This window comes from Leishmania panamensis, assembly GCF_000755165.1.
Source record: "Leishmania panamensis strain MHOM/PA/94/PSC-1 chromosome 20 sequence".
Classification (NCBI taxonomy): Eukaryota; Euglenozoa; class Kinetoplastea; order Trypanosomatida; family Trypanosomatidae; genus Leishmania; species Leishmania panamensis.
Genome location: NC_025866.1, coordinates 1,561,811 through 1,574,949, shown reverse-complemented (window position 1 = coordinate 1,574,949; position 13,139 = coordinate 1,561,811). Strand labels below are relative to the sequence as shown.

Below are 13,139 nucleotides of genomic sequence, written 5' to 3'. Positions count from 1 at the left end.
GAGCAGAAAAGAAACGAACGCGAAGAGCACAGATGAAAAGAAAAAAACGGAAAAACACACAAAAAAATAATAAAACAAGCACAATGCCATCAGGGCCCGGCAATAATAGCGCCTTCAGTGGTTCAGGTTGTTGATATACCCCATTGTCGTACCCCTCTGTGGGGTTGTCGCACCCTCGTAGAAGGAGAGGGGAGGAACTGCCCTCCCCTCCCCCCACCCCTACCCCCCCAAAAAAAACGCAGGTGACCGTGTGCGGAAGGGGACTGGCACTAAAATACGGAAACGCGAATTACGTGGTCATGGAGGGTGGCGGGCCCAGCAAGAGGTATTCTGCACGCCAACTAACCGACAGTGCTAGCGCCCCACCAAAGAGTGCGAGCGAGTTAGGCGAAGCCAACCACGCGGGTACTCCACAGTCTTCTATCCACAACAACTACAGCGTCGGTGGTACAAGTGTGCTTTGCGCAGTTCTTGAGCGTGCACCAAATCCTGTTCATCTAGTATGCGGCAGAATTCATGCCAGCACACTCACAGGCACTCATATCATGGCGAGAGGTGGTGCAGATGCACTTGGGCAGGATGACCTTCAGCTCACTTATGCTAGCCTTGACCGGCTCTTGAAAGACAAGGTCGCCTAGGCTGTGCAGATTGTGGACTTCCTTCTTGCACAACTGACAGCGCATGATCAACTGTGTCGCGTAGTTGTGTTCCTTTAAGCCGTGGAACACTTCGAAGCAGAGAGTTGCTCTGTCGAAGATTTCCTTTACTTGTGTCGCCTTCGCTTCAGCCCTCCTCGTCTCCAGCAGCAGCTGCTGAGGGCTGCCGGCGAGATTGAGGAAGGCATTCATGCTCAGCGAGGTGTACGCGACGAGGGAGGCCCGAAAAAGGTGTTCCTCAAGTGAAGTGGAAAAGCGATGGTAGAGGAATGGCCTGCCGGAGTTGTGTGCGCGACTGCATTTCGTTCTCTGGCATGAAGAATTCTTTGGTATCTCTTAGGAATCCGGGAACCGTATTGTAGCTCCCTTGGACACCACCTTTGCTAGTAGGACATGGCCTGCATCTTCCTGACGAGGGTACACGGGCTGCATCTGCCCTGGTACTGCTACAAGCCACAGAGAGTCAAATCTACTATCGTCACGGCAAGCGGTAGAGCAGAAGGGTCTCTGCAGAAAGGAAACTCACGGCGCCTTGTCTCGCGAACTGAAGTGATGACGTCGGTAAAGACTCCAACACAGTGCATCATGTCAAGTTCTTCGCAGTCTTCGTCAATCAGGGGAAGCCCACTTGGACCGCTCAAGAATGCCTTCTTCTTGAAGTGCCACCTACTGGCGCTTCAGAGAAATGACCGTTAGAGGTGCGTTAACCACTGCATCTCTAAACACAAGGAGAGTACACCAAGAGGACCTGTAAAACTGTCCTCGTTGGTGCGCCCACTGCGTCCAAAACTAGTCTTGATCCACTAGCGCAACGTGCACGGTGCCTACAAAAGACCGGCGACGAGAGGCAGATCGATTCGTAAAGGGGCCTGGCACACTGAAACCAAATGTAAGGGTGGCTGCAAGAGACGTGCGTGTCCCCAAGAAACGGCAGTCCCTAATACTCCCGCCGCCGTCGCGAAATTTTTTCTTAAACTTTGCGTTGTCACAAGGTCACAGCAAACGTCGACATGAAAAAAATCAAAAAAACAGCGCAGGAGAGTAGGCGCCTGACGTAAGAACACAGGTCGCCCATCTGCCACCACGCTCAATTCTGCATCATTTCGGTTGCCTTCATGGAAAATAAACCACCCCAGTGTGTGGTGTCCGTCGGCTCAGTGCCCCCCCCTCCCCCGCTGTGTGGGAGGGAAGCCCACGCAGCCACCCGCCCCCTCCCACTCTCCCTGCGTATACCGAGCGGCCTCTGGACAGGGCCAGGCACCTAGGATGTAGGGAGGTCAGAGCGATGTAGCGCTACGAATGCCGGGGGTGAGGTTGGGTCCTGGATGGCGTTGCGTCGGAGCGAGCCGCGACAGTGAGCACGCTTGGGTCATCCCTACGACAGGCAGCGTGTCAGCTCGTCTCGGGCAGCGGCTGTGAGGCGAGCTGCGCAGCAGGTGACTGGTGTTTGGAGGCAGAGGTCGCTCGCTGGCCACCGAGGCGGCACCGCTGCAACACGTCTGCCGCGCGGTTGTGCACCACGCGATGGGCCTGTGACAGACCGGGAGCCGAGGGGTGCTGATCGCCTTCTGTTCTCCGAGGAAATAAACAGATCAATGGAAAAAGAAAAATTCATATAAAGAAAACAATATACAATGTTTCTCTAACCTTAAGGGAGAGGGCATGTGGGACGTGTACTTGTCGTCCAGGTGGGTGTGCGTCACTGCCCCTACCGTTGCACATGCACGGAACGCACGTGCGCAGGCATGCGTGTCGTCCTTCGAAGTCCTCATTCGGCAGCCAAAGTCAGAGCGGAAAGAAGAGTCAATGAAGCGCACGCCTCACCTTTGACAGCTACATGGGGATCACACGGCGGCACAGAGAAAATTAGAGTAAGTTGATGGGGAAGGAGGGGTGAGGGCTTGAGGATGAAAAAAAGATAAGAAAACGCACGTTTTAGGTTGGAAAAAACAAATGACGACACGTCGGCAGTAACGCCGTCACGAATTAGGAAGGTGCACAGCGAAGACTCTGACGGAACACGGCCTTCTCTGCCAGAACAATGCTTAATTGTGGCGGAAGAACTTCCAACTCATCCATGTGGTGTAGACGCTCACACACAGACCCTGAAAGATGAGTGGGGCTGCTATAACATTGAAAATATCTTGTCTGACAGAGGTAGTGGTATTCAGACCGATACGTGGGGGGGAACCGCTGTCGAGACTTCGAAGAACGCAGCGCGCCATCCCAACGAAGGTGGACAGAGTGAAGAGGATGATGCCTACGAAGGCGGGCCATGCGTAAACCAAGCGTAGAAAGGGCTTTTCACGGTAATCGGGTATGTCTAACATTATCGTGTGCTCGATTCACACGACTATAGTGGTGAGTATAATCCAAACAGCGCACGTGGGACGGCCAGAGAACCTTCGCAGACGAGAGACAAGGGAGCGGGGGGGGGGGCGAGAGGGAACAAGACAAAGCTGAGAGCTAGAAGTGCGTATGTGCGTGAAAAAGGGTGAGGTTTAGCCACGAGGTGCAAAGCAGAGCTACAACACCCAATGGAAGAGGTAAATAGTAGCAAAACCAAAAGAAAGCTGAGAAGAGAAAGTACAGAACCGACGAAATTATCACGAGACGCGAGCAACAGTGTATGACGGAGCGGAACAAGGCGATGTTTTCGAAGTGCGTGGTGAGGGGGCCCCCCTGCTTCTTGTTTGAGTGGGCAGCGGATAGCAACTAATTTTCCTATGTTCGGGCAGTGTGGCTGCGGATTTCTTGCGAGCGTGTATGAGAATGAGACAACAAAATAAAGAGACCCAGTGTGAAATGAGAGAGTACCCCGCTGCTTCGTTGAACGCTGCAACACGCACGACCGTGCACTGGTCCACAGCGTCAATGAAAAGGGGTGGGGGGAGCTTGGCGTAGAACTCCACAGAATACGGCGATGATAAGAAGAAACAAACAGATTAGCAGAGAGACAACGATACAGAGAGGGAGGAAGATAGAGTAGTAAGACGAATGCAGTCAGTACTCTGCGTCAGATGAATAGTACTACGGTTTTCTGGCTATTGGGAAGGGAAGGACAATGCGCTCGCGTATTTGCAGAGAACGGGAGCAGCGGTTTCAACTACCAAACAGCGTGGATCCCTTGAGAAAACACACACAACTCAAGCGCGAAGATGAGAAGGGGAAGCGAAAGAGTCGCGCTCGTGAGTAAAGGCGACGTGGGCACCTCATACAACGCTTGAAATCCTCTCGCAAGCATGCCTCCTTCACCATGAAAAGAAGATGGCGGAGCTGTCCTTGCTACAGGACAATGCTCCACTGTGGTCATTGCGTCTACTACTGGGTTGAGATGCAACCCCCGTGCCGCAGTCCTTGTTGGCTCCACTTGTGGTTTGCTGTTCTGCCAATGCCCTAAAAAGCTTCAAAATACACTACAATATGGTAGGCATTTTGTCTCTAAGGCACACATACGACTTGTCGCTGCAGGGAGTACGCGGTGCACATCCTGAACCGTTGCCCTTTGGACTCCTTGACAGCGCGCCATGCAGTATTTCAAAGAAGGCGAGTAGAACATAAAAGAGGACTGTACCTCCTCCCATATTCCCGATGAAGAATGTCTCACAAGGCCACTCGGCCATCCATTTTTTTTTTTTTCGTTGTTTTGATTTTGCATGACACCTCAGCTGTAGTATGTTGCCCCTGCGTATTTGGCATTCGCAGCAGTGGACGTGGCGGAGACGAGTACAGGCGAGCAGAGGCTCTCCTTACGAGTAAAGCCACGAAAATTCGCCTACACACCACACTCCACGTGCCACAACCTAAGCCAACACGTATGCAGTACCGTAGACGTTGACATCGGTAAACTAATGACAAATAGATGAAAAAAAAAAGAAAAACGGTCCCCATAACAAGGAAAGAGGAAAGCAATCAAAGTAGATGCAGGGGTGCGCACAGGCGAAGGAGAAAAATGCCCGATTGCGTCGCATACCCACAGAGACACACATACAACAGTGTTCGTACCAAAGAAGGGGGAAGGGCAAGGGAAGCTCACGGTCGAAACCCCTGCATGCCAACCCAGAGACAACTCTACAACACGAGGAACGTTGAGAGCACACAGTTGCGTACATACTAAAGTCGTTCTTCTCTCTATGGAGTCGCTGCAAAAACGATATAAAAGAAATGCTGACATGAAGTGGCACCGGGAAAAAAAAAATTGCTATCAAAAGCGTGCATTATCTCCTAGAGCAAGAGATCAGCTAAACTCGGCTCCCGGTCTGTCACAGGCCCATCGCGTGGTGCACAACCGCGCGGCAGACGTGTTGCAGCGGTGCCGCCTCGGTGGCCAGCGAGCGACCTCTGCCTCCAAACACCAGTCACCTGCTGCGCAGCTCGCCTCACAGCCGCTGCCCGAGACGAGCTGACACGCTGCCTGTCGTAGGGATGACCCAAGCGTGCTCACTGTCGCGGCTCGCTCCGACGCAACGCCATCCAGGACCCAACCTCACCCCCGGCATTCGTAGCGCTACATCGCTCTGACCTCCCTACATCCTAGGTGCCTGGCCCTGTCCAGAGGCCGCTCGGTATACGCAGGGAGAGTGGGAGGGGGCGGGTGGCTGCGTGGGCTTCCCTCCCACACAGCGGGGGAGGGGGGGGGCACTGAGCCGACGGACACCACACACTGGGGTGGGTCTATCCGCTCCCAAGGGTCAAGCAAAAAGTCGGCGAAGTTAACAGCGATTTATTGACGAGAACAATCGCAGATGACACGCACGCGCACGGAGAGACGGTGGGACTCTTGAGAGACCCATCAGCTTTGTGGAGAACAATAAGGGCTAACGAAGAAGAGAAAAACATGTAGCAAAAAGAAAAAAAACACAACAGAAGCAAAAGAGAAAAGAAAAACAGCATTGTCAGTTGTGCTTAAAAAACTTCCATCCAATCCAGGTGCCATAGAGGCAGAAGAGAAGAAGTTGAGGCGAGACACCGACCCAGAGAACGCGATACCAGCGTGGGTCAAGGATTGGCAAAGCACGGTGAATTGTCATCGTTTCCTCTGTTAGGCAGGTGCACGTGCTGTACACAAACCACACCATAAAAAACAGAGAATAGATCAATGTGGTGTAGCCGAAGAACAAAGGGGGCTTGTCGAGGTCAGGAGGTGAAAGGGCGTTTCCCTCCGCTACGCTCTCATTGATGGTGAGGGAAGCATCGTACATCGGAGACTCCGTGTTCACGGTAGCAAAAATGCGCTGCATGCGGTCACTCTTGGAATGGGGATAACCAACCAACAACGCAGAGAGCAACAATAGCGCCTCGAGTGGTGTCTCTTGTACTTGCTTACTCTTTTTATTTGGAAGTCGCGAAGATGAGGGCCAAGATGGCTCGATCGTAGCTGCGCACCCCTCTTTCGGACTCGAGTCTGTGCCTTCTGTCGAACGTGCGGGCCAAAACAGAATCGACTAGCAGAAGGGACTCGGGGAAAGAGTTGGGGAAATATGGCGAGAAGAAGGGAGAAAACCAGAAACCAAAAGGCACACACACACACACACAAAAAAAAAACTGTAATAACCAAATAAGAGCGGCAGTCAGAGGCGTTGATGAACAGAGTTGCCGCCGAAATGCAAGGAAGACAGACAAATCTCCCGGCAAAGCAAAAAGCAAAAAAAAAAAACGGCAGGAAACCTAAAGAATGCAAAGGCAGCGGTTTGTGGGTTGTGTGTGGGTGTTTTGTTCTGCAATGTATCGGGCCTGTTCTTATGCCTTTGCGTGATAGAAAGAAAGAGCAAACTGGGGGGAAGGAGGGGAGGAGGAAGGCGGCAGACGAAGCGATGATAAACAAAGCCTCACAGACGCACACGCACGCCAGCTTCGAGCTAACCGAAGAGAAGCACAAAAGCGAGCTACAAACGTATCGACCAGTATTTGAGTCAAGACGCTGCTCCAACGTGGTGCTTCAAGCGAAAAATGAGGGACTGTGGGGGCAGGGTCCAAAGAAGAAGAGCAAGCGATGCTTGGGCTCTTGGCTTTCGTGCGTTCTCTAATAAAAGAAAAAAGTAAACCAAAGAGTCAATTAAGTACCAAGAGTGAGGTGGTAAAGGGCGGCGAAGCAAAATCCTCAGGAGTAGGCTGATTTGATGTGTAAATATGAGTGACTGACCGACACAGATATCAGCCCTGATAGTTGTCAGATTGATAAACTCTATTCGCTAGAGCAGCGTAAGACGCAGAGAAGATTTGATGAGAAGCAGATTGAGTGAGAGGCTAATCATGATGATTGTGAAATGGGGAAGGGGGATGAGAGGAATGGGGAGATGCGTTACAGTACGAGGTCTGCCCACGGGTATTAAGAGTTCGACGCGCCTCCAGTCGAAGAGCGAAACGATGCGGAGGGGGGGAGGCGTCACCACCACGAGTGCCTTCACTTTCAGTTTGACATCCCTTCGTGGGGTGTGCAGACCTTGAGCCCTTTGAGGGGGGGGGGGAATTCCCACTAAAGTTCTCTTTTCACCCCACGTGTTGTATAGTTGTGATTTGTTCGTCTCGCCTAACTGGTGTTCACGTCATGTTTCTGCCGTGTAAATGACGCTTAGTAAGCAACGAAGTCCAGTGCAGAAAGCAAGAGAGAGAGAGAAAAAAAAAAGTCTGGGGAAAGTTCGTTGGGCTGCTATTTGTGTATCGAAGCCGCCTTGTCAACCGGGGAAGAGGGTGGTATCTGACCAACAGCATCAATGCGCCTCCTCAGTTTCTACAATACCAGAAGACAGAAAGACAGACGAGGTGGCGCGCAAAAAAAAAAGGGAAGGATACGACACACACCCCGACACAGTAAGACAACGAGCGAGGGAACACGGTGCGACAAGGAGCGGCACGCAGGGATACAAACGCACACACACACACACATACCGACACCTAACGGAATCAAAAGACCCTCACGTACAGTTAATCGACTTCGGCTTCCTGTAAGGGAAACATGCGAGTGGGTTCTGTGGAGCGGCTAGCCTTTGCATCAGCTACATGCGATGCCTTCATACAGGCACCGGCAAAGAGCAAGACGGCGCGAAAAAGCCACACGGGCCACGGCGTACCAGCCAGCAAGGGACGACTACCATATCAACAGCCTGGCATACAAACATACGCACGCACCCACACACCCCCACACACACACAGCAGAGCTCGAACAAAGGAAAACAGGAGAGTAATAAAGGAGTGATGTTGAGGGAGAGCGAGGGAGGCAACGTGCGTAGCACATGACACCCCACAACAACAACTAAACATACAGGGGGAAAAAAGCATACCATCTACTGCGCATTTCTGAGCATAAGAGGAGGGGAGGGATTAGTGTCTTGGCCGAGCATCATTGGGCTCGCATAGTGATTCGCGTGGTGACAACTCTAGATGGAGAACAAGGAAGATAGTGAGACATAAGTGATGGGAAGGGAGGAGAGCACAGCAGCCTCGTGCTGCGGCGTCAATGCTGCGAGCAATATTGACGCCAACCGCATCCAAGACATAAAAAGCAAGAGCAGGCGCACAACTGGGGAATCGACTAAAAGAAAAGCAGGCAAGGCACCGCTCCCTATCGCTGGCTATGTAGATGCACACATGAACACCAAATGGGGAGGTGAAGCATATGTTCTCTGACTTCTGGTGAAGCGAGTGGCCTCTTGATGCGACTAGTACGCGCGTGGTGCACGCGAAAGCTTGCTGTATCGGGGCGTGTAGGCGCCTGGGCCGGGTGTCTGACTACTGCTACCCCATGCCTTCAGAGACGTCACAGCGTGTGCGTGGCTACGATTGAAACACTGGTCCGCGGCAAAGTCCGTGCTGAGGAAGTACTTCCCGCTCTGGCCAAGCAGAGGACGAAAGCGACGTTCTCGACTAAAGGTACACGTATGCGGGTTGTCTTCTAGCAAGAAAGTCCCCATGAGAAGAGTGCTGTCTTGCTGGGCCGCATCGCGTAGTGCATTTTTGATGGCGAGATGCGGAGTCGCTTTTAGCATACGTCGCCGCTCCTGCTCTGATGGAATAGGCCTCAGGCCAGCAAGCAGAAGAGAGTCGTGATGGGAGCTTTTTGAATGCCGCTCACGACTTCCGTGCGATGCGGGGCAGGCCGCAAGAGACTCCATCTCGCTGCGGGGGTGAGCGCCGGTAAGACCGGGAGTTGAGTTTGTCCTCGCTGCGCCCGCATGCGTCGACACACTGCCCGAAATCCACCCCGTCCGCTGTCCCTCCGCGGATCCACGCTTGCCCTGGAGCAGTTCCTTGCGCTGAGCCTCAAGGCGCTCACGACGGTGCTTCAGCTCCTCTAGCTCTCGGTGAATCACGTCCAGGTGGGGTTGCACTTCATTGTGTAGATGCTTCGCGTGGCACGTGGCGCGGGTGGCCTCGTCACAAGGGGCGCTTTGAAGCGGCAGGGAGCCACTCGAGGCGTTGGACGAAGGCGTCTCGTTCGTACGGTCGCTAAGTTGAAAGGAAGTAGCTGACATGGAAGAAGAGAGCCACGAAGAAAAAGAAGGGGAGAGGGATCGTGGACTTGGGTGGGGGAGTAATGGTGCCAAACTCACAGCAGTGGAGAAGCAGAGGCAAATCGGAGGTACTGAGGCCAGTGTTTCCGCGTGTATATGTTTGCTAGTAGCCTCCGGAGACCCGTAGCTCGCTACTGTTCGTCCCCTTTGTAGTCAACACCACGGTAGTGAATGAAGCGGTGAGAGTGGTGACGCAGTGAGTTCGAGAACGTTCAGTCTGTTGTCTACGGGAGTGTATGAGCGGGATGTGAAGTATCTCGAATATGTGACGCTCAAATGCAGCGTGGAGAGGTGGGATGAAGGGGGGGGGGCCGAGAAGGTAAAATTCGCATTGTGCACAGTTAATTCGTGAAGGACTCGCGAGAGAACGCCTGCCAACGGCAACGACTCTCGACTCTGTACAGCACCCGGAGATGTCAGCAGACGACATAGCGCGACTACGATGCCTCACATCGACACCAGCAGGTCTACACGAACGCACAGAGCAGTGTGAGCGTGACAGCGGAGACTTTAGTTGGTACGCGCTCTAACGGCGTAGGAGGCTGAAGAGGCACTGGTTGCAGATCTGCCGCCAGTGCTGCCAGAAGACCCGAACATTTCTTACCTCCATAGATTCTTCGCTTTTCTTTTCTTCGAATACCCCCGTGTCTGCACTGGTCTCACGGGCGTCCGTCGCTCCCTCTTTCTCTTGCTGAATTTCGTCATGCTGCTTGCGGAGAGGTAGCGTGAGTAACGCCATTTGACGTAAGCCGCACGTAAGAGGACAAAGAAGAAAAAAAAAAAACGTGGCGACAACCGTTGACGGGGAGGTCAGCGGCATCGATGAGAACACGTTAAACGATGGAGAGGGAAAGGCAGAGCGGCCGACTCTGCGCACCATACAAAAGGCGCCATGCAGGGAAGAGCGGGGTGAGAAGAACACACGTAAACGCACACGACAAGAGGATGAAAGGCATCGATCGAGATGGCGAACAACTATGGAGAGACAACAACAAAAAAAGAGAAGCGGCCAAGCAACAGGAGGGGGGGAGGGAGGCGAATGGAGACACAGAGAGAAAAACAGTAACGAAAAGCGCAATAGCATCCATTTCGATCCTCTATTGGCTCACATGCCTGATAGCCTTCCTACGAGGCAACGATATGACGGTTAATGTAGGCTCTTGACTCAGGGGCTCGAAATCGACGAAACACTCTCGCCTCGTTCCGCGTCCCTCAGTCCCCGTTGGCGGCTTGAAGTACGTCTCTGACGTGGAGAGAAGAGCGACCAGAAGACACACCCACACACCCAAAGAACATTCGAACAAAAAAAAACTAGCAAAAGTGGAGTGACGAGCGCCATGCCAGGCGTCACACAACCGCGCATCAGAGCCTCCGGTGTAGCAGTTCGCCAATGCTATCACGGCGGCCGTTCGTGGGGATCCAACACCACCTCGAGAAACACAAGCCCCCTTCACTAATGTGTGGTGCTCGCGTAGAGCCGCCGCTGTCGTGCCGGCATCTTTCTCCACCTGAAAAAAGAAGTCCCTTCGCTTCTATATGTACCTCTCACAGCGCAACAGTATCACAACGCGATGACCCTGTACATCTCGCTCCACCTGTGCATTCTGCGTTTCATTACAGAGCTGTCGCTGCTCGCCAAGAAATGGAGCGAGTGCAGCCCGTTGCGGCGCAGGAAGGAGTACAGCGTCTACACTGTCCCCTCGATGGCACCACTGCCCAAAGATAAGAACAATTCGGACCGGGGGGGCACCGTCACACCTGCGTCTCAAGCGCAGTGGGGTACTGTGTAGCCGAGCAAGCATCACATGAATAGAGAGAGAAGACTGCCTTTCGGTAACATCAATCCGGCGCTGGCGCAGCTGGACGTACCCGATCCCACCACGAAGACGCCGTTCTCCTCTAAGCCCCTCTGGGCCTCATTCCAAAAGCGCCGCGCCAAGAGAGAAGGCGGCTCTCCGCTGTAGAGAGCGCCAGCAGACTGCCCAACATCTTTGAAGTCCAGCCAGCGTACTACCTCATCGCGAGTTTACACACCGCTGTCAGCGCAGATTTCCTGTAAATCGAAGAACATTTGATTTTTTTTTTTGCACAGTACTCTCGAAAGGCTGAATGTCGACGCACCTCAAAAACTCAGCTTCGCGCGGGAAGAGCCTAATAACGAGCCCATAGAAGACTTCCACTAAAATTACCCAGTCCTCTTGTTGCCTTCACCGCCTCTCGAGCGGCGGAGGGGTGTTCCCGTGTTGTAGTACCTGCAGATCTGTAGACAAGATTGCTCACACAGTGTCCCGTTGTCGAGGAGTTTGTACGCGAACGAGCTCCTCACTTCCTCAACGAGGCCCTGCGTTACCTCTCTCTACTTAAATCCCTCACACAGGTGGTTCCGCAGGCACCACCGCCGACTTCGTACCCGTTGTCTGCTTCTCCATAGCTTTTGAGGCGTCCAGCACCTCCTGGACAGTTGGTCGGTCCTTGAGTCAAAGCAGTGTCCTTGGTTCCCCAACAGGCGCCACTGCCCAACACCCATAGGGAGCGAAAATGTAACCTTGCAGTCAATGTAGTCGTGTCACGTCGATAAACCCCAGTCGAACGCTGTCAGAGCGTTTTTTTAAGTCCGAATAGGACGCACAGCACACGCCAATACGGAAGACATGCGAAGGAGACGCTTGCCCTCAGCATCGACCAGTGTATGTGGTGCGTAAAGGTGTGCGCCTTGTATATCCTTTTCGATGGTTTGCTAACAGTGTGAAGCACTGGACAGTCATCAGCATACGCGTCGCCTACTCCGTTTACCCTATTCAGCTAACCCCTACAGTACGTCGTCAGCACCACTGCGATGCAGCGGCACCGCGCATAGCCGTCAGCAGCACACGCGCCTTTCCGTTCGTTCGCGCACCCGAACTACTCTAGATCATTGTGTGCCGCCATGTCGTCCACGAAGCGCAGGGTTCTAGTCGCAGGGCATGCCGAGTAGGTCGCCGCGCCAGGTGTACATCAGGCGGTCCGGGATGTACCAGCAAAGGCTCTTGTGCGCAGGCAGCACTGTGGAAGTGGTGAGTAGAGACACTATTAGAGAAGGTTATCGAGAGGCAAAAATGCGTCCGATAGAGAAGACAACGACGTACATGACGAGGAAGAAGAGCAGGCGCAGGGAGAGAACGCGGGAAATCGGAAGAAATGAGTGGCGATTATGCTGTGGCTAGGTTGGCTGTGCTCATAGGGAGATGTGCCCACGTGTGAACAACCGAGGTGTAGTGTAGCATTGTGTTGCCCGCTTCATGGAGTGTGTACGCTTGGGTCCGTGCGTTGTGAATGCGAAGGGGGTGGGAATAAAAGAGAATGAGAAATCTCAAAAGAAAAAGAGGCACGTGGAAGGACACGAAGAGAAATGAACGACACCGCTGGGCAAAAACGAATTGGGGGGAAGGGGTGGGGCGGAGACAGAGGAAGAGAGCCCTTGTTTGACCGTAGCGGTGCAGGAATGCGCTGCACAAAGGCCGACCTGGGCGTGGCGCGTCAGAAAGGAGAGAGAAGGAGAGAGGGAGAGAGTGTGTGTGTGTGGATAGCGCATCAAGGCCGCCGGGGGTGTGGTGTGTGGATATACGAAGGTGCATGCGTGCGGGGACCGTCTTGCGTAGGCAAAGAAATCCACGACTGCGCAATGAATGGAAAAAGGGAATGCGAGATCTTGACGCGCTGCGCCTGCACTGCCCCTGTCACTTCTCCACCCGAGTATGCCCCATACCGACAGAGAGTACACAAAGCGAGTCTCTTGCCAGCACGCGTGCCGAAGCCAATATCGAGGGTGCGACCAGTTGTAGGGTTCTATCCCAACCGCCCTTCTCGCAGGAAGAAGCACCGGAATGCTTAGCAGTGCTACGACGCGGAACGAAGACGTTGAACATGCGCCTTCCCCCTCCCCCAAATGCGAGGCGGTAGTGGTATCCTTTTTGCTGGTTTCTGTACTGATTTC

General features: G+C 53.4%; 3 protein-coding genes and 1 pseudogene across 3 annotated transcripts, besides 2 other annotated features; all 4 read right to left on the bottom strand.

Moving 5' to 3' along the window:
- Positions 1-497: 497 nt before the first annotated feature.
- Positions 498-848, bottom strand: LPMP_203720 (hypothetical protein; the record flags this gene model as incomplete). The annotated part of the gene is made up of 1 exon (XM_010700271.1): positions 498-848. One exon carries the CDS (start codon positions 846-848, stop codon positions 498-500), a length of 351 nt encoding a protein of 116 aa, XP_010698573.1.
- Positions 849-1,783: 935 nt separating this feature from the next.
- Positions 1,784-2,217: a repeat region.
- Positions 2,218-2,701: 484 nt separating this feature from the next.
- Positions 2,702-2,986, bottom strand: LPMP_203710 (hypothetical protein; the record flags this gene model as incomplete). Its single annotated transcript, XM_010700270.1, has 1 exon — positions 2,702-2,986. The coding sequence occupies one exon, from the start codon at positions 2,984-2,986 to the stop codon at positions 2,702-2,704; it is 285 nt and encodes a 94-aa protein (XP_010698572.1).
- A 1,879-nt stretch (positions 2,987-4,865) lies between these two features.
- Positions 4,866-5,330: a repeat region.
- Positions 5,331-5,551: 221 nt separating this feature from the next.
- On the bottom strand, positions 5,552-5,896 carry LPMP_203700 (annotated as a pseudogene).
- Positions 5,897-8,314: 2,418 nt separating this feature from the next.
- LPMP_203690 (hypothetical protein) lies at positions 8,315-9,127 on the bottom strand (the record flags this gene model as incomplete). Its single annotated transcript, XM_010700269.1, has 1 exon — positions 8,315-9,127. The coding sequence occupies one exon, from the start codon at positions 9,125-9,127 to the stop codon at positions 8,315-8,317; it is 813 nt and encodes a 270-aa protein (XP_010698571.1).
- Between the last annotated feature and the right edge of the window lie 4,012 nt (positions 9,128-13,139).